This window comes from Ischnura elegans, chromosome 1, assembly GCF_921293095.1.
Source record: "Ischnura elegans chromosome 1, ioIscEleg1.1, whole genome shotgun sequence".
Lineage (NCBI taxonomy): Eukaryota > Metazoa > Arthropoda > Insecta > Odonata > Coenagrionidae > Ischnura > Ischnura elegans.
The window spans coordinates 51,362,665-51,387,961 of record NC_060246.1 but is presented as its reverse complement, the minus strand read 5'-3'; the positions used below and the strand labels follow the sequence as shown (position 1 = coordinate 51,387,961).

The 25,297-nt window shown below is 39.2% G+C and overlaps 2 protein-coding genes across 4 annotated transcripts in view; one reads left to right on the top strand and one right to left on the bottom strand.

Annotated features, from left to right (window-relative positions):
• LOC124160295 (vacuolar protein sorting-associated protein 16 homolog) overlaps nt 1–10,293 on the bottom strand; it is a 72,908-nt gene extending 62,615 nt beyond the window's left edge. Inside the window, exons 1-4 of the mRNA XM_046536129.1 lie at nt 9,905–10,293; nt 9,348–9,537; nt 5,985–6,113; nt 112–259 (exon numbers count right to left, since the gene is read on the bottom strand). Of these exons, the coding sequence (XP_046392085.1) occupies nt 112–259; nt 5,985–6,113; nt 9,348–9,537; nt 9,905–9,960 (523 nt within the window). The 5' untranslated portion in view covers nt 9,961–10,293. The remainder of the gene's footprint in view (nt 1–111; nt 260–5,984; nt 6,114–9,347; nt 9,538–9,904) is intronic.
• Nucleotides 10,294–10,502: 209 nt separating this feature from the next.
• Nucleotides 10,503–25,297, top strand: part of LOC124160276 (tyrosine-protein kinase Fer) — a 70,808-nt gene continuing 56,013 nt past the window's right edge. For all 3 annotated transcript variants that reach the window (XM_046536120.1, XM_046536112.1, XM_046536104.1), the window contains exons 1-3: nt 10,503–10,802; nt 20,644–20,862; nt 23,873–24,046. In XM_046536120.1, the coding sequence (XP_046392076.1) occupies nt 20,644–20,862; nt 23,873–24,046 (393 nt within the window). In that variant the 5' untranslated portion in view covers nt 10,503–10,802. The remainder of the gene's footprint in view (nt 10,803–20,643; nt 20,863–23,872; nt 24,047–25,297) is intronic.

Genomic DNA, 25,297 nt, shown 5'->3' with positions numbered 1-25,297 from the left:
TTTAACAGGCATACAAAATATGTATAATAAATATGAATAGACATCAATGTCTACAGATGTTATCATTGCTTTTAATGAAAATGGATAATACAAGAGACTTATTTAACTTACTAGGTGCTTCGGCTAAGCGTTTGGCCCTGGGGTCCTTAATATTATTTATCAAGTATATTCTATATAATGATGTCATGACAACTATTCCAGTTCCATTATTTCCATGATTAAATATTTTAGCTTCAATGACTTTAAACTCCTTAGCTTCCTGGAAGAGAGTGCAATGCACACATAAATGTCAGCATAAGAACATATGAAAATTATCACACAAAAGCAAAACATCAACAATTAAAAATGGAAGATAGCCCCAAGGCAGGCATAAGGCCACTATTAGGGGGCTTCAGCTACCCCAAATTCTTACCCTTGAGGTGACTGCCAGTGATACATCTGATGAAGAGCCTATCAGACAAGGGGAACCTATCCTGTTGACACTCAATTATTCGATACAGTAACATTTCATAATGTTTGCATCAAAATTACTTTGGAGAAAAACAAGGATAATTCAATCTCCTTAGCAAGAGGAACAATTTTACTGTTTAGAACTTGGAAAAATTCAGTGCATGATACTGAGGAATTAAACACAAGAGTACAATAAAAGCCCGGTTTAAAGAGTGCACATAATCCCTCGCAAATTACTTGCAAAACCAAGCGCTTACTGTATCCAAAGGAGTTGAAGTTGAAGGAGTTGGGATAAACCCACTGAAGTCTCATAATCGTTCATATTTACAGTTTTTCTTTTGTTTACATGGAATTTAATGCAGTTAAACTCATAGAGAGTCATTAATAGGCACAATTGTTGATTATCAACATATTTAAAGAAAGAAACGGGGGATTTTCAACTTTATAATAATAATTCTTCCAGTTTTGATGATTTTATTCCCATTCTTGTATTTTTTGATCGCCGAATAAAGCTGTAAAAACAGAGAAACTATTCGGAATCAATGTGTTTGGTATATGGTGGAAGTTTATGGATAATTTTGTGAAAAAATCATGCCGACAATATCAGTTTTGCCTGTCAGTTGTCATGTTGATACTTTCAAACAAAGGAGGGCTTATTGAACCACCATCATCATGTGAAGGGAGATAAAATAGATATGAAGGATATCAAGTCTCAACAGAAGAATTGAATGAAGTCAAGGTATTTGGACGTCAAGTACGGGCAAAAAGACATTGCGGTAAATAACAAGACCCTTGTGCAGAAGAGTGCATTTTTCTTGGAATAGAAGAAAATGTTAGAGGCAATTATGGGATTTAAACAGAGAGAAAATACAGGTGAGCTGAGATGTGATTTTTAATGAAAATATGTTTCCATGTGTTAAAAGACAAAATACTGAAGTCAAAGTTCCATGACAAAAAAAGGAGATACTAAACTTTTCAAGGAAAAATGAGGTAGAATGTGCATTTCAGGACACTTGACTGGTGGAAGAAACATATGTATTATAGATCATATAAGGTAATTTCCACAGAACCACCAAGAAGATCTAGACAAAATGAGAAAGGAGAAAGTTCCCTGTCCTTGCTGTAATTTGGTGTATGATCAAAAAGATGATCTATGTGTCTACAGTGCTTACCTTGAATGTCCCATTCATGATGAAGAGTGGGTTGAAAAGCCTGAGGGTTTTTCTGAATAGGGGATGTGTTTTCAAGAGGCTTGTGTGAAATTTCAAAAAGAGCCTAGATTGACTACACCAGTTAGGTAAAGAATGATACATATTCATATGTTATGCGAAAATGTTGGCCGCTGTATAACACGCAGTATGGTCCGTAAGGTGATGGTGGGGGGGAGAAGGGAAGAACTTTGGACTAGAGGGGAAGGGCGGTGACGGAGGGGAAAGAGGGGAGTGACAGTGGACTTGAGGGGAAGGACATTGATGGAGGGGGGAAGAGGGGAAGGGCAGTGCGAGATAGAGTTTGCGGGTGGATGGTTGTAGAAGGAAGTCTGGATAATAAAAGTGTGAAAATAAGTGTTTTGTGGTGTCATTCCCAGCAGATCAGAAGTGGCATCAGACTGGGGGTTGAGATGAAGCAATGCTGAAGCTGCACCACATCCGACTCTTGAGAAAAGGACACTTCGATCAGGGAATCATCAACGGTACTCTTTCACGGCAATTCTGAGGACGTGAATGTTATTGGTATTCCAAAGTGGCATTTTTGGGACCGTATGTTTCCAACAACATGAGTGAACCCATCACGGACAAGGTTAGTATGAGGTGCTACGAGGTCTGTTGAACTGTGTTCTCGCAAAGAGCACGTGTCTGACAGTTTCCCACCAATCGAAGCATTGGCAGGCAGAGTGAGTGACCTTGACGATATGTGTGGCGAAGAGCAGCTCTGCAATGACAGACCAGGGAGAGAGGACCGATAGGGGCTGGCATTTAGGTGGTGATTTATGCAAAAAGAAGGTGGAGAGCGGTTTCGATGGTGTTGGAAGAGGCTTATTTCGGGGGGTGTAGCTGAGATGCATTTTGACGAAGACAGACAAGTGGTGGAAAGTCATGGAGAAAATTTGCGAGAAAGAGAGCTGTTGAGGAGAGAATGGGAGTTAGTTCAAAGGGAATGAGAACTTTTAAATCAAGAGAGAGCAATGATATCACGGAGGGAAGGAAGAGAAGCGGAAGTGAACATTTTGATCTCCAGTACAACAATTGAAGAGGGATTCGAGAACTAAGAACAGTTCCTACAAATAATGAGGGAAAAAGGTCTAACTCTACGACTAAAGAAGAGCAAGTTCTTTCAGAGAAGGGTAGATTTCCTAGGATATGAGATTACATCGGAGGGTATCAGAGTGGAGAAGACAAAGATAGCTGCCGTAGAATACTTCAAAACACCTACTACAGTACACAATGTTAGGCGGTTCTGTGGGCTGGCCTCATATTTTCGGAAGTTCATCGAAAGTTATGCAGCGCTAGTGAAGCTGTTAACAAAGCTTCTGCGTAAAGACGAGTTTGGGAAGAAGACCAGCAGAAAGCTTTTGAAGAGATAAAGCGGATACTTACAACCAGACCAATTCTGGTATTATATGATTCGGAGAAGAACCAAAAGTTGGAAACTGACGCTAGCAAATGAGGCGTGGCGGGTTCAAGAAGAAGGTATGGAGTGGAAACCAGTAGCATACTGCAGCAGATAAACCAGTGATGCAGAGTCGCATTACCACAGCTATGATTTAGAGCAGGGGTGTCAAACACGCGGCCTGCGGCACCATGACTTCTACAATGGCAATCGACACTTCCTTTACTCCTTTAACATTTTAACCTTTAAGATTTTCAGCTCTTACAGTTGGAAGATCAAAACTTACTGGCACTTCATCCACATTACCCACATGCATTTCTTCTACTCCGAAAATGCTCTCTTTCACAAATTGTCTACATTTTATCATCTTGGCTTGCTAATCTATATAATTCTCCTGCTATTGGTCCTGAAATACATATACAGCCCTCAAGCTATAAGAGTTGGCTAAAGTGGCCTGCCAAGGTGAATGAGTTTGACACCCCTGATTTAGAGCCTCCTGCAGTGGTGGAGTGGGTTGAAAGACTCAGAATCTATCTCTTTGGAAAACATTTCCAAGTGTTCACCGACTGTAATGCACTAAAGGCAACCATGATGAAGAAAGACTTAGTCCCGCGTGTGGGGCGATGGTGGTTGAAGTTACAAGAATTTGATTTTGAATTGCAATACAAACCCGGGGTGCAAATGCAGCACGTGGATGCCCTTATTAGGCAACCCAATGGAGAACCAAAAGAAACTGAAGTGGCAACCCTCAGCATCAGGACGACGAGGATTAGTCAAGAGATGCAGATGCAAGATGAGGAGTTGAGGAACATATGGAAGTTGCTCCAGAGGGTGCCAAAAACACCGAAAGAAAAGCAAATACACACTGATTATGAGATGAAAAATGAAAGGGTTTGTCGGCGGATGGATGGGAAGGCTTTGTGGGTTGTACCGAAGCCAAGTATATGGAGAGTTGTGTGGGGAAGCCATGATGAAATGGGTCACTTTGGGGAAGGAAAGACTCTAAGACACCTAAAGCAACACCACTGGTTCCCAAGGATGACTTGATTTGTCAACAAATATATAAAGGCATGCGTGGAGTGTGCATATCACAAGAAAATAGCAGGTGGAGGACAAGGAGAACTGCATAACATACATAGGGTCCCTATCCCATTCCATACAATCCATTTGGACCACTTGGGACCATTTCGAGAAAGTTCAGAGCGGAACAAGTACATCATTGCATGCGTTGATAATTTTATAAAATATGTGGTCCTGCGAGCAGTAAAGACGGTGGAAGCGAAACCAGCATGCAGATTCCTATTCATATGCATCATAGGCATCTTTGGATCACGGACCAGGGCACTGCTTTTTCGGCGAAGAAATTCAAAGATTTGTGTCAAGAAAATAAATGATATCCGTCACGTTAAAAATGCGACAGCAACTCCTAGGGCAAACTGGCAAGTGGAATGTGTAAACCGGACGATCCTGACAGCGGTAACAAAAATGACTACTCATGAGGATAGGAAAGATTGGGACAAGAAAATATGGGAAATACAATGGGCGCTCATTAGCCTTAAGAGCAAGACCACTAAACGTACACCACACGAGCTATTGTTCGGTTTCCAACCTCGGACTGCCCTTAAAAGTAAGCTCACCTTAGAAATACAGAATCAGAGGGATCCGAGGTCGAGGGGCAATTACAGGAAAGGAGACTTCAAGCACTTAGGGAAATAGAAAGGAGTCAGGCTGTGCCAAAACGTAGGTATGATAACAGGCATAAACCACCTTGGACGTACAAGGTCGGGGATATGGTATTGGTTTTTAGAGAAGCAGCTAGCTGTGGGGAGACTCGGAAGTTAGCAGCCAAATACAAGGTATCAGGTAAAGGCAGTATTGGGAAATGACCGGTTTTTTTGGGCGACATCGCGGGGGCAGAGAGGAAGCAGCGGCCATTCCACTCCGTGTTTACAGCCGACCGGATGAAGCCCTGGTGTGAAGAAGACGAGGAGCTGAGCAGTTCCAAAGAGGACGAAGATGCCCGAGTCGAGGACGACTCGGCGGTCAGGATGGCCGAGCTGTTACACGAAAATGTTGGCCACCGTATAACACGCAGTATGGCCTCTAATGTGACGGAGGGGGGGAGAAGGGAAGAACTGTGGACTTGAGGGGAAGGACTGTGATGGAGGGGGGAAGAGGGGAGGGGCAGTGTGAGATAGAGTGTGTGAGTGGACGGTTGTAGAAGGAAGTCTGGATAATAATAGTGTGAAAATAAGTGTTTCGTGGTGTCATTCCTAACACATATATCGATGGACTGTTAAAAGGCATGAAAGAGGAATGTGTAACAGACCCATATGTTTATTCATATGAAAAACTCATTAAGTATGTAGATGATTTATTGCTATTTGGGAAGAAAAAAATTCAAGAAAATATGGGTAAGTGGCTCTATGTTAGGGATTTTGGACAACCAAGCGACTTGTTGTTAAATGACCATTCACAAGGAAAGAAATAATGCTGATTAATTTAATAACAGGATTTATGCAAAAAAAAAATAAATAAAATGAGATTTTTTGAAAGTTGGAATTGAAATTAAAAGAAAAAAGGAAAAATGCAACATTGTGTGTTAATGAAAAAAAGTGCTTAGACTGTATCAGAGTATAGCCCATCGAGGGCAAGTGTTAGAAGTTACATTTAAAAAGTGTGGAAACACTTTTCCCTCTCACTTCCAGTGCTTTCCCAATTGGGTGGTTACAAGATATTTCACTTCAAAATTAAAAATCTTGTCTTTTTGAATGGACAGTTTAAGGTCTAATTAATAAGAGGTTGTCTAGGGAAGTTCACTAAAGGCATTAGTGATGAGGTGTTGATAAAGTGAAAATCAACAACAGATATAACTTCTAAATAAAGAACTATGTCTGCACCAGATTTTCACACAGCAACTTTACCTGCCCAATTCCAAAAGTGTGTCTGTGCTTCCCGAATATATCATAAATGAGGACTTGTCCATCATCTTGCACACACAGCAATTCCTCTTCTGTAGTCCATCCCATTTGCAACAGCTGACCACCAGACCACTGGAAAGGGGAAAAAATATAGTAAATATCAACTTTGAAAGACCAGAAATAGCCCTCATGTGGGGTAATTCACTGATAAAATTATTTTTTGCGAGATGATGTGTCCCCTTAGAATATTTGAAAGAGATGTTGGTTGAATCCACTATATGCCCAATTGTTTCCATAAAATTAAAATATTCCATTAATCAGCTAAATTCCTGTTCGAATCCTTTAAAGGAAATCAAAATTACTCCCCAAAATCTTGTGTTTCCTGCTGCATAGGCAACCGAGTCAAACATTCCCACATTCATCGCTTAGTATTCGAGGTATTCGAATATTCGAGCAATGATTTAGTATTCGAATTTGATATTCGAGTTCGAGAAATCTGCTATTCGACCTATCTCTAATAGAGAGTTTAACCACTGATCATCAATATTACACCTTATCACAAATTATCCAAATAAAAATTAAATATGAAACTATTTGAAACCAATAGTCTCAACTACCCTTGAAAATAAAAATTGAATGATGAGGATTAATCATGATATGTTTACAGGAAAGAAGTAACCGTAAATTGTGCTATGACCTGCTCAGCCGTAAGATGAGAATTTTCCCTTAGATACACAATATATACCTGTACAAAAACTTAAGCATGAAGCTAAGGCATTGAATCGCTGAGACGTCCATTTTTCAAGCCTTTTTTTGCAGCAAAAAGATGAGGCAGCTACCTACTTCAGTTAACTACAAGCTTACCATATAAGCGTGTGTAAGAGGCGCACACGTGCAAGAGGCGCACCCCTATTTTGAGCATCGAAGCTATAAAGAAAATAAATTTTGCGGCATTTTTTTTATCCTATCATGCGGTGTTGCAGACGTATGCCTGGAATTTCGACAGTTATCGAAACTTCCTCTTTCGATACCAATTGAATGAGGAAATTTTGATAACTGCAGCGGTAATAGCAGCATAAGAGGGAGTAGAAAGAGTTCCGATCCTCTCTTCGCATACGCCGTTGCTCTACGATGCTAGTCCTACTCATGAAAATTTTTGTTTAAAAGCTCTCACAGGAGTATTGCAATAGAATTGCAGCCGCGGAAAATTTTAAGGCAAAACACGATAGGCACATAGCATGAACCTTCCCAAGAGATTTGACAACAATCGGGGCAATCTCAGAGCCGTAGGATAATAACCACGTCGTAGATTTAACGGAACCACACTCGGCCCTCCATCAGCCAATGCCTCTGCCCTTTTTTTTTCCCCTTTCCGAGACCCCACAGGAAAATAGGAAAATATCAAGTTACAGGGGAACAATGGAAACGTGTTTCATCCCTACCCCATCTCACCAACTGACCTTTTTCGGTCTATCAGGTTCAATTCTCCTAGTTTCTGGAGGCCAAATGCTGGGTGAGTCACCTACTGAGCTCGAAGATATCTCGATTATCTTTCAGCAATTGCATGACACGCAGGAGGCTCTAAAAAGAATGAGACCTAACGCGACGTATATCTGACAGCATTTAAGTTTTTTAAGCTCTAATTGATTGACACAAAGATTTATAGTTAAATCAAGGCTAATAATATTCAACATAGTCCAAACAGCACAATTTCGGAAGAAACAAGCGTAGCATAAGCACATTCAAACAAGATGAGACAGACTGGAAACTTCAGGCAACGCAAACTGCGTACATCACATTGCTGCATCCTCGCCCCTTCGCTTTGAAGGCAACGACGTCACATGCAAGATCGGACGTGTTCTTCCCTTGCTCCTTCCCTCATAGCCTTGTAGCTTGAAATACGGAGGGGAGGGAGCGTGCTTGTTCCCCTCGACCTCTCCTTCAGCGCTCTTCACTTATAAGCATTTCCGATTTCTACTATCCACCATTTAGTCCAACAATATACACACTCGTTCGAATTTTTTAAACTGCAGGTTTTGACACCTATTTAATATTCAGTTGCAAAAATCCTCATATTAGCGTCTGAAGATGATTTTTGAAAAATCAGGTGCTCAGCGTAATGGAAATTGCTGGGCAAGACAATGTTGACAATTAACCAGGTATGTCCTTCAAAACTACGCGTTTCTTCACATTTGATAAGCGATTACTATACATACAGTATAAATGCTGCGGGATGCCCACTTGTGGCAGTAAATTTAGCGTGCCCTCAGAAGTGAAAAACCCCGCACGATCTTTCCCATGTTCACCTCTGGGGGTACCGACGTGACGGCACGATGCTTACAAGAAATACAAACAGGAGCATTTTAAAAATATGTCACTAAGGGAGAAACTCCCCTACCTGCTGCTTGATTTTGACCCAGGGTTTCATATGACTGGCTCACGCTGAAGACCAAGGCCACTTGGTTCCCCTTGGACTTGCAAAAGGGGAAGGGGGGAAGATAAGAAGTTTGTGTAAGAGGCGCACTCCCATTTTCAGCTGCAATTTCTGGTAAAAAAGGTGCGCCTATTACACGCGCTTATACGGTAAATAAGCCAGCACCAGATACTACACAATGATTATTTCATAGATAAATAGGCAGGGTGATGGTAAGGAGGACATGTCACCATCCACATGATGACAAATATTCAGTGACCTAGGTCTGCCTTCCAAAAGTATCTACCATCTCAGAAAAGATATCTATCTAGGATATTTAGCCAGCACAACATTCAGATGATTCATCTAACTCCCAATAAATTATGAAACTGGATGGTTTATACAAAAAAACGCTGCCTCACTGAAAAAGCAACTTGGAATTAGGTTAGGTTTTCAACAGCAAAACGGGAATGACCATTGAAACGCAACTAAAGAACACCAACACTGCTTCCGACTCATTCAGCCAGAAAAAACAACAGTGGTAGAACATGCTATCAGTGAAATTCACTACATCCATTACGATAACACTTCGGGCCTATGAGGCTCTGGAGCCTTTGTGACCAAGGATGCAATTGAGATTCGTCTCCACCCAAACAACATCATTGGGAACCAAGTCCTAGCCATGTCCTAGTAAGACACCACAGTGAAGAATAACAGTAAAAATGTTTGGCACTGATTGAAAATGGCATCTAACCTCAGACGTGAGTAAACGTCAGCCACCATGGAGACACTGACACACCGCGATAGGGTTACTAGACAGCACTGATATATATCTGAAAATTTTGAAAAATTCCCTAAATTGCATAATCAACCTTGAAGCTCATACACTGCAATGGGATGTTCAAAATGAGTTGTGGTTTACATAACTAGGGACTAAATAGTAATTTTATTACCACAAATCCACCAAGTAAAACTCCTGATGCTGAGTAAATAGCAACTTTGGGCTTTCCAACGCCATGAACTTTCACAATCTGCCGGCGATCACGGGTGAGAGCGATAGGTCCTCCAAATGGTGCGGCCGCTACCATTCTGCCGTCTAATGAGGCATCGGCCAGCCAGCCCATGTTATAAATTTCAAATTTTCTGAAGTAAACGGATGGTCAAAAGGGGAAAATGTAATAATACATAGAAAAAATATTTGATATACATATAATACTCTGTAAACAACCACAATTTATGTACTGTAGATATGTCATTTATAAGGCACAAATTATACTTTCCATTACTAATTCTAATGCAAGCAAAACTGTAGAATACTATAAGCTACAAATTAAACAATGATTAAGAGCTTTGTGGGTGAAAATAATTTCAAAATATTTAGCGAGAGAATCATTCAACAGCAATAGTTTTTTAGAACGCAAATCGCTCTATTATCTTCAATTTTCACGCAGTGAATCCATAATTTGGACGAATTCGCGTTTTTCCCGTCCATCTAGAGCTTTTCTAGTACCTGAAGTATACATCCTTGCCGCCACAACACCAATCAGCAGTTAACATTGCAGACATTTTTCACGATAGCAAGACGTGTTTGAGGATAACTTTAACACAGGTACTTCACCAGCTGTTACTCAGTAATATGGAACACATAGCCAATTAATACACGGCGATCACTAATAGTTAATTTCGTCGAAGGGGAGGCAAAAAGGCATTGGGGACTGACACCAATACACCTCATAACTTGATAGACTTGATAATTCACTCGTTATTATTGTGTTTTTGGTGTTTTGGTCATATGTTCGATGAAAAATTTCAAGGCACGCCGTCTACAAATCTGTCATCACTTGCCTCCTTTGCCTAAACTGAAAGGCAGCCAAATCTAACAGTCAATAACACTCCCCTAAAAATAGCCATTTTTATGGCACATTAGTATAGGCATTTTATAGCGATTTTGTCTTAGAATTCATAAAAAACGCTACTCGAAATCTGCACGTAACGCACAACTTGAGAGTATGGGCTTGAAATTTTTCATGAGTTATAGAGACAAGTATAAATTGAGACAGTCATTTTTTCCCATGGATGTAAACTGAAGAGATTAACAGTAAAAATGTCTATGACACATCCATGGACACATCTTTTCATATAATCCTTTTTTTAATTAACGAATTCTTAGATATTTTGACATATTGTCGTCTGGATCGTTCGAGTACGGACACCGTACAAACTGGTGCAGACTCACAGCTCGTACAGTTGTTAGTCCGTGAAGGAGGGGTTAGCGGTGTGTTGCCCTCTGTCGAGCAGTATTTCTTTAACGCCGAAGTTAAGTGTTGTCCTTTTTTGATGTATGAAATTCCTCTTGTAAGGAATTCAGGCCCAAGGAACCTAAAGAGTTTTCAGCACACTCGTTGCACGTAAGTATTGTTTGTTCTTCAAGACTTGTCAACGACTACAATATTCGCTTGAATGATATCCTTGGCAAAGCCCTGGTTTTGAGCTTAGCATTGGGCTGTCTTCGAATGGAACTCTCGTTTGTGTATTTTTGCGTATGCTCAGTTTGGCCTTTGGAGTAAACATATATTTCAGCGTTTTCGGTTAAAAAACTATCCGGTCCTTATAAACTATTTAATATGCAGTGTAGATTGACTCTTGCATTGATTGAATTTGGCTAAAAGTAGTGTGCTATAACGATGCCCTTTTCAATGTGTGACAAAATGAATACATCACTGGCATTTAAAAATTAAATATCGGACAGTATTTTAAATTTAACTTTCTTTCCTTTCTTACTACTTAATTCTTACTTATTATTTTTGGAATAGAAATAAAATTACATTTATATCACGATTTATATTAATCCTCATCATGCATGCCTGACACTGGCGGCATGGAGATAAAATGATAACAGAAAACACATGGAAAATTTTCACCTCGACCAGGAATCGAACCATTGTTATTGTCATGGGTATGTGTTTCTATCTATATGTTTTACCTCCTATCTGTACTTATGTTTGAATATTCGCCTAAGGCCAATTATGTGAATTTGATATCTTTGTGACCTGAATGGTTAATTTCTTCATGTTGAGATCGGTGTTCCCCAAAACAAATGTGCTATGTGTATCCTACTGTCTATGTGAGTGTTACAGTTGTGTATTTCATTTCTTCCTCTATGTGTGTTTAGTTCTTCCTTGGTGGCCCAGAGTTATCTCTTGGATGGCATATTGGGTTACACTTGAGGGCATTGATCACATAAACATGCTGCCAAAAACATTGATGAGTAACTTTAGTAGCTCGGTAATCTGAGCATCTGCCCCAAAAGCAGTTAGTCCATGGTTTGATTCCCGGTTGAAGTGGAATCACATCAAAGCCACTTACAAACAGCAATACCTCCACTACAATATCTGCTATCCGCCACACACCAAATGCTCCATCCCTTATTCTCTCTCCATCTGTGGACACAGGATTTTCAATAACCCTGATGATCTTCAGAGGTTCCTTTCTAAATTAAACAGCTCTCTTCTTCGTCGCAGGTACCCCGGAAAACTTTCAAACAATGAAATAAGAAAAAACTGTATATTCGGAATAAACCCCTCTCGGATAAAAATTGCTCCCCCTATCTTCTTTCTACCTACTTTCCTGCTGCTCATGCCTTACAGGATATCTTGAAGAACTTGTATCCCATCCTTTCTAACCACGTATCTGTCTCCCAGATTTTCACTACTACTCCATGAATCATGTATGAAAGACCACCAAATCCAAGAAACATTTTAAAAGCCTCCTGCCCACTTCAAGAATCCCATCCTGTCACCACCACCCCACCCTCACTGTGCAACCGTTCCAAATGTAAAACCTGTAAGATATTGTCTCCACACCCAGCCTCTATTCTCCGTAAACTTAATGCCTCCTGACTATCATCATCATTTACCTTCATCTTTGTAACTTCTGCCCTGCTTTCTAAGTGAGTAGGCCAATGCATCACCCCCTAACCTCAGAATAAATAATCATCGTACCTCCTACTGTCCATCATCCCCCAACGCAATTCTCCCAATGCACACACATTCTTTGTCCCACGACTCGCTCTTTAATGATTGTTTCAAAGTACAGTAGAATGTAGAGATGTGCGAATAGTATCCGCGAATACTCGAATACCTTGAATACTAGAGAGTATTCGATATTCGAGGTCTCGAATAATTATGCTAAAGGTACCCTCTTGGATACTTTGAATTTCGCACCGTACATTGTCGCACACTGTTGTTGGTAGTTGACTCAGCAAATTGTAAAGAACTCTAGTCGTTTAGTGCATGCAGTGCCGTTATAGGCAATTTGACGAAGTACATCAAATTCGCGAATTAGAGCGGTGAAAAGAGTTCTGGGGAACCGAAAATGATGGGGTGAAAAAATCCTAAAACCCCCGGTTTCCCCCACCAGGGTTCGAATTACAAAGATCATAAATGAAAAGCTTCAAAAGAAAATATCAAGTTACATAAGAATAATAGAATCATGTTTCACCCTTCCCTCTTTCTCCCCCACTGACCTTTTTCTGCCTACATGCTTCGAAGTTCCCCATCTCTGGAGGTCAACTGCTGCATGAGTACCGTGGGATAGTTACATTAGCTCATTTCCCAAGATCCGCTATCCCCCTCCATTCAGCACTAGCCCCCTCCCCTTTGAATCTTTCCTCTTCTCTGAAATAAAAAAGGTCCCAGCTCGCACAGGGATCATATTAGGAAGACCTTAGCTTCGAAAAAAATATCAAGTTACACGAGAACAATAGAAAGGTGTTTTTTCCCTTTTCTCACCCACTGACCTTCTTTAGCCTACCTGCTTCAAAGTTCCCAGTTTCTGAAGGTCAACTGCTGCATGAATCACCTGTTAGCCCTAAAGGTGTTTAACAATGACTTTCAGCAATTGATATTACACCTTTATTGGATTGAAATGTTAGTAATGTGTGCGTAATTTAAAAAAGAATAAGACCAAACACAACGTATTTCTGACTTTCTTTAAGCATTTTATGTAAGGAAATAAATGTCAAAATACGACGAAGACTTAGCGCTCTGGTGAAACTCGATATCCTTGTAGCTGAGCTTCTCAGAAGTTGATGCAGTATTTTTTTCCGAAAACATATATCAAACTACAATTTATGAGGTATGCTATAAATCTCTATTGTCACAGTCACAGACGAAGGGATATTTTCTTAGGATATTCGGTTTCTTCCTGCTAGCAATTCAAATTCATCTGCTTATCTCGTGAGAACTTCCAAAGATGGACTGAAAATAATTGAAGGAGAAGAAGGAAATCCGGTGGAGAAGCTCGTATATTTTGCAAAACGCCTGGGATTGTCCGCTAGCACTTAACAGTAGGAGTGGGGATAAAGCGAGCTACCAGTTGAAAATATGAAGTTGATTGAAGCCGAGTATCAGATGGGCGTGCCGCTGAAATGGCGTTTGGTAGATAAGAATGTATACATCAGACAGAAATCCATCGTAGCAGTGTAAATGCCGAGATGGCATTCAATCATTTTTTGCGAGGTGGTGTGTCCCCTTCGGATATTTGAGAGAGATGTTAGTTGAATCAACTACATGCCCAATTGTTTCCATAAAATTAAAATATTCCATTAATCAGCTAAATTCCTGTTCAAATCCTTTGAGGGAAATCAAAATTACTCCCCAAAATCTTGTGTTTCCTGTTGCATAGGCAACTCAATCAAACATTCCCTAATTCATCGTTTAGTATTCGAGGTATTCGAATATTCAAGCAATGATTTAATATTCAAATTCGAGTTCGAGAAATCTGTTATTCGAAATGTTATGCAAAATGACCTAGCTGTCGATGCACCCTAAATCCAAACACTACTACTACTACTGTTATTCGACCCATCTCTATTAGAATTCTGATTTAACATTTTTCAGGGGGGACAAAATATAAAACACTAAATGAGGACCATTCATTTTCTTCAGGTTTTAGTTACTGTAATGATTGGGATGGCTTTACTATCAATAAATAATATATTTCAAGTCACATAATGGTGCCACACAGTGGCATAGCCAGGAATTTAGTTAAGGGGGGTTCAGAACCAGGAGGGTTTGGGGGAAATTTTTTAAAAATAGGGCACAAAATAGAGGGTATTAAACTAATTTTAACACTTTTCAAAATGGAAAAAATTCATTTTTCATAGAAGTCTTTAGTAAATATATGATTTTTCAACATTTCGTTTTCTTTAATGTAATTATAATTTAAAAGTAATTGTGTTTTTATATTTTGGGAAAGGATTTTGGAGCCCACCTCATCGCTTCACCCCCGGTGCCTATTGCAGCAAAAAATTTATTGAAATAAATGTTCTCTTCCCACTAAGAAGGTTGGATAGCATTTTCAGGAAAGAGCTAAAAAAAATGGGAAGTAAAATAAAGCAATGAGTATATTATATTTTAAGAAATTTCTAATATTTATTATCTTGAAAGCATTCCCATGGAGAATATTACTATAGTAGACTCTCGTTAATACGAACAACATTTTAATGAAGTTCTCGTATTACGAAGCAAATTGTTGGTCCCGACGAAAATGTCTATCCTAGCTACAATAAATGAAATGTTATTACGAAAGTTTCGTTTTTACGAAATTACGAACTATAGTCCCGGTCCCAGTGGTTACAAAATGAACTTTATTACGAAGTTTCACGCATAAGCAACGGCATTTATGTGGATGTTCACTACACTAAGTGTTAATAATCGTGCCACGTTTAAGTTCTTCTCGTGTACTGTGCCCAAGAGCGCCAATTATGGGAATTTACTCGCAACATCATACAATAAGCTTCATTCTACTGGAGTAATGGTGACCCACTCATAAACGCTCATAATTGGACGTACAGTTAGTCCTCTTCTTACGCACATTCAATTTACGAATTTTCAGAGGTACGAGCATTCAAAAATTTCGAATTTGGCACCTTCCCATTTGGCCGTTGCTACGCGGTGTGACGTTGGGGAATTCTCACTATGGGCAAAATCTGAACAAAGTATCATAGTATCTGGAGTGAATTTAGGAACTGTTCAGCGTTTTGCCCGTTTCTTGTCACCGTGGGGAGCTATATTTTCGGGTCTGGATGCGTCGCTTGCCCAGGTAGATCATTTCGCCACGATCGTGAGTCAACGCGTAGGTGTGATACAGTGTTGCATTTTGCAGGATAACTGTACTCCTAGATGCCTTGCATACAGTCCGGCCGGCGAGAGTTTTCCGATGACGGCACAATACGAGGGGTGGATAACCCTTCGCCAGCATGATAAATAGCCAATCGCTATCCCCCGACGCACCTTACACTCTCGCCTAGTCATACAACGTCAAATGCGTAAGGAGCACCGAAATAAGCCTGATCCACCAAAACAAGTGATTCTTCCCCTGGGTCCTTCACGCTCGGCGACCCTTCCGGCTCCTTTCTTCACGGAGCCCGTTGTAGGCGTTTCACTTTCTTACCTGTCAGCCTTGCCTCCTACCCTGACCTAGACCATTATGCCTGTCATTGGACAACTCTCGGCGGTCGTACTGTGGGTTTATCAACTTAGGGAAAAGGTCTTGGAACGCATCTAGTTCGCATATCGGACTTACTGTATTCAGGAAGATATCAACCCTCGATTGCTTCATGCCGTATTCTTCTGTCGAGAAACTGAAACGAATTTTCCTGTTTACATATATTTCCGCGTGATTTAATCGCGTGTTTAATACACTTTTTATTTCGATGATTCCTAATACAAACTTTCATACGAACTTCGTTATTACGAACCTCCGGTTTTTCGGTCCTGTGAACTTCGTAATAACGAGGGTCTACTATATAGACTTGATTCCATTTTTATGCACTTTCAGTGGTCTCAAGGAATTAGAAAACTTATTCCATTAAAGTGACATGTAGCTGACAATAGCAAGTCTAAAACAATATGAATATGTATAATTCCCCAAAAAATCTGTGTCATTGCATCATTATAGACGATTGAAATAAAGACACAGTAGAAGATCCTTAATCTCCAATTCTAAACTACAGAATATCTATTTAATGGAAAGTTTTCTGGAATTTGCCAACTTAATGTATTCTGTCACCTCGGCGAAATGACTGCGAAATGAGCCATTAAAAAGCCTCCTGTGTGCACATTTTGGATTCTGCTGTCATCCAAAATAGGAGAATCTTATTTTGAGTATGCACGCAAGTACATGGTGATTCAATTCGATGGTAACACCAGATAGATTTGTCGTTATATATCCGCGGTCTCATGCAGGTTGAATGGAGCCGGGAGAAGTTGCTTATGGGGCACGCTGATCACCTTGTCTCTGACTCACCTTGCTTCTTGGCAGGAATTAATAAAACATGGTTGGACCTTGAATAATGATTAGCTAAACTCATTAAAGTGAAAAGGTTTAGCACTCAACATAACTGGAGTTAATCTGAAAAATTTTCACTGCCCCTGGAGTTAGGCGATTTCATCAGAGTTATGGTGTTGAAGTAAACCACCAAGGAATTCCTGCTGGATTTTCGTATTTTTCCATGCTCATCAATTTTACTGTGATTATGTAGTGATCTTTTCAAGCATGAGCAATTTATTTAGAGTCATGGACTGTGATACAGTCGTCAAAACTCTGATTGCATTCTATTTGAAATAAAATATGTGGTAGTAGATCTTTGAATCCAGATCGATGATAGCCATCTGCATGTTATTAAATGGGCACTGAGATATCTAAATACAATGTAATATGACATTGTTCCACAGAGAAAGAATACTCTCACCCATCTTAGTGTCAGGGGAAACACTTCCTTGGTTCTTGTACAGTTTATCCATAGAAATTGATCTTGGAATGGATTATATGGAGAATCTTCGGGTGAACTACACAAATAATACTTGACATCCAAGTTTGAAGGTAAAGTAGCAGATAGAATTAATATTGAACTAACAATGGACTTCCTGTAGAGAGTAGGTTTGAAAGTTGAAAGGGGCATAAGCCATCAATGGAAAACATTTCCAGAAAATCATCATATAGCAGCCCTCGGGGAATAACTCGTGTCATCAATCATCACGTAATCATCAAAGTCAAGTTCAAGAATTGAAAGATGAGGTCGTTACAGGTTGTTAAGGGATGACTTAACTCCATTAGATTGAATTTGATACTAAAAGTGCTTGGACAAGAAGGAGATCGATACATTGCATTCAGGCAAATAGCCCAGCTTGCACGGACCGACATGAGAATTTTCTTGTTGTTCAACAGAAATATAAATATTTAGATAACCATTTGAATCTACCGTAGTGAAAAAACATTAAATTTGGCAATAAATCTTTTGTGGTATAAATTTTTACGACCTTATGTTTATTGCAGAAAAACATTAAATGCAAGAACAATAAATCCCAATCTGACTGTATTAGTTATGGCATCCCTTCCCCTGACTGATTCCACCCTCAACCTCCACATCTTGGAATTAGCATGCATTTGGCTCCTGCAGGCATGTAACACACCTGGCTTGAATGTCTCCTGCTACTGCCGTACCCCCTACCCGTATATCCCCTCCCCTCTCTCCTCCTCCCTAGTTAGATATTTTCCTTGCTCCTGCTTCCCACATACCCAAGTAGTATATACGGAACTAACAATGGACTTCCTGTAGAGAGTAGGGATGAAAGTTTGAAGGGGCATAAACCATCAATGAAAATCATTCCCAGAAAATCATCATAGTAGCAGCAATACCAGTAACTACTGGTATGGTATGTTGGAATTCTACATTTTCCTAGATGTTGAGAAAAAGTTACTGCTTCGAAAGCTCCTAAAAAATTGTTTTCTGTGTAAGTGTTATTTAACACAAATATAACCCAGGTTGGGGTAATAAACCATATGGAAGACAATGAAAGACACAAAAAACACTCACATGACTAAATTTTTGGTGGCTACCACCTTCCTCGTAGTTTGGAATAAGAGTGTTGGAAATGGATGAAGGAGGGCTAATGGTGGGGAGATGTGGTTGTGCGGGGGAGGGAGGAGAGAGTGGGCTGAAGCAATTAAAGTGATTATGTATTGATGTTTAATCTGAGATGATGAATTGCTTTGAACAGCCAAATGTATGTTAATTCAATTGAATTTTAAGTGGGCAGTATGTGGAAGGAAGGGAGGCATAACAGAAACATTGTAGCAACTATTAAATGGATGCTGATGAGTGGTTCCATGTTTTGCCACAGGAAGGGACACAAAGTGGGGAGAAGTGCATGATGCCCTGTGTTTGTTAATTCTAAGGTTGAGGGGAGTTGAAGATTTACCTTTATAGAAGGAGCGACAATGCTGCTGCTAGGCTGCTGCGGGGTAGAAGATAGGAGATGAGATGACTGGGGATAGAAGGTTGGGTGAAAATTGGGCAGGTCTTACATCTAGGATGACTTTAGGGTGCAGGTGTACTGTTGGGAGTAGTGGGTGACCTTTGTAAAGGGTTTGTTGAGTGGAATAAATCTGAAAGGTTTGCTGGTTGTCTGAAGGTGATACTAGAAGGTGTGACAAAAATATTGGCTGTAGACTTATTATTTTTTAAGATTGGGAATAAGTCTTTAAGGATGGATTGCAGAGATTGTATTCTAGGAAAGTAAGTGGTGCAAACGGAAAGGTTATGTGTTTTTTTCTATTGCAAGGTTTTGGGGGGCATCTTTGCTCGATAATTTTTTTATTCAGGAGGGACTCGGGTAGCCTCTCTTGAGGAGGGAATGGTGAAAGCTGTTGAGGAAGTTGTTCAGGGCATCAGGGTTATAACAATTGCGGTGGTCTTGAATGGAAAGGGTGTAGGGAAAGGAGCGTTTAGTGTGGGAAGGATGACAACTGCTAAAGTGAAGATATTGTTGCTTATTAGTGGGTTTTACCCACAGCATTGAATTCCTCATAATCCTAGCAAATATCATCCTAACGCACAATTCATTATCTTTTAACAACAAACACTATTTACAAATCAAATGTTGCTCGATGGGTAGTAGATTCAGTCACTCCTATGCAAACCTCTACTTAGGCCATTTCAAACACATTTTCCTCTCCCAATATCCATTGAAACCTCTCCTTTGGCTCAGGTATATTGATGAAATATTCCTCCTATGGCAACATGGTAATTATTTCTTCAACAATTTCATTGCTACTCTATATGTATTACTCTTCCTCTCTTTCTTTCACGTCAACCATTTCTAAATCCCATATTACCTTCCTTGATGTCAATATCTCCCTAGTCAACAACAAATTTCTCAACTTTTTCCTTTTAAAACCCACAAATAAGCCACCATAACTTCACTTTAGCAGTTGTCATCCTTCCCACACTAAACGCTCCTTTCCCTACCATTCATATCCTCAAAGACACCCTCTATTTCCGTCAAAACCTCAAATGGAAATTCTTCTAAGAGACTTATCCTAACCCCACCAAACCTTCTTCCACCATTTGCAGTGCACCTACATGATGTAAACCTTATTCTTCCCACAAACCCAAACCTCCTCCCTCCGGTCATCCTTGTCAAATTTTTACCAATCTTCTTCTTTCAAAATTCTCGGACTGATCCTTTGTTAAATCACTTTAAGCTAGAGACAAATCCTATAGGGAAGAAATGGCACTAAGGTATCTCATCCTCAACTCAGACATTGCCATTACTCTATTAGATAATAGCTCTTCAATGGTTGTAATGAATGTATCTGACTTAAAAAATGAGGTGCTTAGGCATTTTTCCAATGCTTCTGCTTACCAACCCAGTCCTACTGATCCCAACCCCTATAAAGAGAAAAGATTTTTGCTTTCTTCAAAGAAAAGTGACCACAGGAAGGTTTAACAACCAAAGGCATTTCATTACTAATCCCTTCCCAACCCCTATAGCCCTCATTTTTACATTTTACCAAAAATCTACGACCTTTTCAATCATGGCTGCCCCATAGTCTCTACAATCTTATACTGAATAGATTTCTGCTTTTGTTGACCACTATCTCCCACTCATTGTCCACACCCTGCCATCATACTTAAAAGATGCATCATTTCCTCCAACACCTTCACTTTGCCCTCAATGCCGTTCAACTTCCTTCAATGCCCTTCTTTCATCTTGCTGACAAAGACATCATTATGGTGACCATAGACATCACCAGTGGCGCTTCCGGAGAGGGACTAGGGGGGCCCATTGGGTATCTAATTTACACTAGATAAAATAATAATTTCGTTTGGACTAATGCTGAAATACCCAATAATTTAGGCATCTAAATACTCAGATTACTCAGCAAGATTCTTTTTTCCAGATGGGTTTCTCGACATTTTTGCAAGGGAAGACTGCTCATGAAGCCTTACTTGGTCGCCAGGAGGCTGAGCTGCGACTCATGGAGACCATGCGTCGCTGTCTCACTTTGAGGGCCAAATGTGATCGTGAATATGCAGCAGCTCTCACATCGGTGTCATCTCAGGGTCTCAGAGGGGCTTTGGAACAACAAGATCTTCTTTCTGGTAGCTTAGTTGCACAAGTAAGTTCCTCATTATTTTCACTGCAGTGAAAGGATTGGTTCTGAAATTGCATGAACATTATTTTGTTTGTATGTTTAAAGAAGAGGCATGCTTGCTACAGTCGTGGTTCATACTCTTTCTGAACTCAGGCAATAGATACTTATGACTTTATAGGTATTTCCATTTATTATTTTTATTATTTAAATTGTTCATTTATTGGCATAAATGTTGGATATTGCTAATTACATGCAATTTGCCTGGGTTGTTATTCTATGGCATTGAGATTCTCCCGATGGTTGTTCAATCTCTTTGTAAGAGTCATACTATGTGCCTGTCGTATTTTTCTGTAAAAATTTCCCCTTGAAATTCCAAAAATCTGTTATATAACCTCTACAAAAGCTTTTAAACAAAATGGTTCATTAGTGGGACAAGCATCGCTGTGCAACAGAAGTATGCGAAGGTAGGATCGAAACACTTTCCACTCCCTCTTATGGGATGCTGCATTCACTGAAGCATAAATTTAAAATTTCGGATCCAGATCCGATGCCTTCAGTGAATTTGGATCCAAAGTATCCGATGAAGGGCAGTATGCATGCATATTTGGATCCTAGTCCAACCATCACTAATAATATTTAAATGAAAATCACCACTTGAATAAAGTTGGGAAACAAAAATTGTTATTTGTCGCATTAAAATGAGGTTATGTGCTTGAAATTTGAAAGAAAAATACTGAAAAATACATTTTTTTTCAAACTTAGAGTATGTTTCACAATGAAAATGGCCAACCTGACCCTGCTATCAGAAAAAAACGGATGAAAATAGATGAATAATTGTTCTTCATTCACATGCAGTTAAGGTTATGTGCTAAAAATTGGGAAAGAATACAAAAAAGAGCATTTTTCCCATTTTTATCATGTTCTGGTGTGAAAACGGCAAACGGGATCCCACTATTAGAAATAACTAAAAGTACATCAAAAATCGTTAGTTGCAGTTAGTAATCATGTAGTTAGCTAAAAACATGGGGAAAACACCAAAAATTGTTTTTTTTCAATTTTAGGATGCTTTAGAGTGAAAATGGCAAATTTAACTCAGCCATTCAAAAGATCAAAAAAAAAAAAAAGAGAATACGGAAAAAATAATTATCTAGAAGTTTTCCAAAAAGTACCAGCATACCTAACCAAAAATTCTTTAAATAATTCAAATATTTTTCGTGGACTATTTTGATCCAAAAAAATCAGAATGCAATAGGGCATGAAAATTTATATGTTCACAAATTTTTTTCAGATTTTTTAAAGCAAAGAAAGGATCACTCAGGATTTTGTTTTTTGAAACTCCACATTTTTATGATTGGAGACCTCTGGGACCACCTAGGTAAAGGTTCGACGATTTTTGATAAGTCGTTGAAGCTTAAAATTGCTACCCTGTAAAATTTGGTTTCAATGACTGACCAAGTTTTTCCCTGTGATGATAGATACATTCACTGCTTCCAGTATTTCTTGTATGAAGCACCTATGCTTTGACCCCTAGTACCTATGCTTTATACCTACCTACCTAAGTACCTATGAAGTACCTATGCTTTATATACCCCTCCCACAAAAATGTTGTGAGAGGGGTTTCTAAATATCAAATTTAGAGTGCCTAATCCCAAATAAGAATCCAGCCGAGTACAGATTTTACCATCTTATCCCCCTATAGCCTTTCTTTATTAATTAACTCACCCTGCCTTGCACCTACTGTATGGACTTGTAATTTTGAAACCTTGATCCCGACAGAGACCTTTAAACAAACAATGCTGGCTGGTTCATTTTTTATCTGATGGGGATAGCTTTTTGCTTTAACATATACACTTCCATCGTCAGTTACAGTTGTCCAAATGACCTTATTATATGCTGAAACATATAAATTATAACCTTCCTTGGACAGCCTCGACCTTCCACAACTTCTAACGAAGAGAAAATTGCAGCTTATTTCGAAATCACGCAATAGTTTGAGCGATTTTGTCCATGTCATCGCTCTATAGTTAATTTCCTCCATTTTCAGTCACTTCATAGTCTTCACTTTCACAAGAACTTCCACGCTGAAATCATGTACAACAACCAGTAATAAACACAATGTCTGCTTCAATGCTCTGTCCACCTCCCATGCCCACGTTCTACTTGTCACACAACAGAACAGCGCACGCCGATGGCTAAAATTTGGAATATGTATTTTCCCCCTATTCTCTGCTTGTCCATTGATCCTGTAGACCAAGTGACTGATGTCACGGCCAGAGTGAAAATCACTGGCGAATGGTGCAGCTTGGGTTGGAGTCTAAATGAATGTATTGGAAGAGAGGAAATAAAACTTTGTAAGGTTCACTGTTATTTAATTATGGGCACGACCCGGGTTTCGTAACTTGGTTACATCGTCAGGTGACTGATCTTGCATGCATCATACATTTATACACAAAGTACACAAGTGACAGTGAGGACATCTATCGGAAAGGAAAAGGACTGGTTGAAAGGGTTCACTGGTTCCTTTCCGATAGATGTCCTTACTGTCACTAGTGTACTTAGTGCATAAATGTATGATGCATGCAAGATCAGTCACCTGACGATGTAACCAAGTTACGAAACCGGGGTCGTGCCCATAATTGAATAACAGTGAACCTTACAAAGTTTTATTTCCTCACTTCCAATATGGAGAGGTTTCACAAAGTAAAGCCTGAAATTATTAGTTATAAATGAATGTAGAATTTTCTTTACAAAATTTTCAATTGTTTAATGAGTGGGTAAGCAATGAGCGTTGACAATTTTATTCTTAGCTTTATCACATTATATCAGATTTCTTTTTCATCCCACACTTTCTCTAGTAATATGTATGCACTTGATCTCACCACATTCACCTTGTTTCTTTCAATTTTGTACATCTTACTTTGGTATGTATTTTATTCATAAGCATGACTATTTCTGTAATAAGTCTATATTTTTTTCTTAGAGCCTATTGAATACTTGATCTAACTACTCATCAATGATTTTTGGCTATTTTCAGGCATGGCGGTCAGCAATGGAAGAAATAGAGAATTTAGGTCGCCTTATAAGACAAAATGCGGACCAATTGGAAGAAGAAGCAGTAAAACAGCTAAGTAAACTTCAGGTAGACAAGCGAAAAGCTCGCAAGGAATATCGGGATGGCTATGCCAAAATAGCATCAATGTTTGTCCAGGTAAATACATTCCTCTATGGCTATGAATTAACTCATTAGGAATTTCATTAAATGTATAGTCATCATCATCATCATCATCACTGGTCAACAATCCTAGGATTGGTTTGACGCAGCTCTCCACTCAGTTCTCCTATTAGCTAATCTTTTCACTCCTACGTATTTCTTCTCTTTCACATCTCTCTTTACTTGTTCCATATATTTTGTTCGAGGTCTTCCTTTTCCATTCTTGCCTTCCACCTGTCCTTCGACGATTGTCTTCATCAGGCCATCATGTCTCAAGATGTGGCCTATAAGGTTGTTCCGTCTTCTTATTAAGGTTTTCATGAGGCTTCTCTTCTCTCCTACCCTTCTTAGGACTTCCTCGTTACTAACTCGGTCGATCCATTTGATTTTCATCATTCTTCTGTAGCACCACATTTCAAAGGCCTCTATCCTTGCTTTCTCCGCTGCGGTCATTGTCCATGCCTCACTTCCGTATAGGAGCATACTCCAGATGTAGGTTCTTATAAATTGTATCTTAATTATTTATATTGAGGAATTTTATTCCCAGTTTTCACTAGCTTTCTCCTTATGGCTTGCAGATTCCTGCGCTTTAATAGCAATGAAGATGGGCCAGCCCATCCTTGATATTTGGCTATGCTTTTATTTTAGTTTTAAATTGCTATCTCAGCTATGTTTTTGCAATATAATATTTGTAGAAATAAATTTGCTATTAAATGATAATTATATTTTTGTTATAATATGAGTATGTCTTAATTTTTTAGTTTGAAAGAGTTTTATTTCTATACTAATTGAAATAAAAAAAACTGAACAGCCTCTTTTCTACTCATGGCTTACAAGAGGAATACACCACCCTCGGGTGCCCGATCGAGCTCAAATTTTCCGATTTGGTAGATCATAGCTATAAATTCAATATGCCAAAGTGAAATGACGCACCTCTTGTGAAATTTTGAGGAAAAAGCAATTGAAGATTGTAAAAAATGAAGCCAAGATATATAATTTGTATTGAAAGTCAATTCCTTCATGACAGCAACAGCCCGGTGGTTTAGGCGGTCGACTACAAAAGTAGTGATATCGAGATCGATCCTTGCCTGCAGAACTTTTTTCAATTTATTTTTCAAGAATTTTACTGTTTTAATTTTTAAAGATTGTTTTCTTATCTTCGTTACCCCAATGGAAAATATTTTTGAAGCCATTTTTTTAAATATTTAAATCAGGAATGGATCAGCTTGGGATTAGGAACAGAGGATG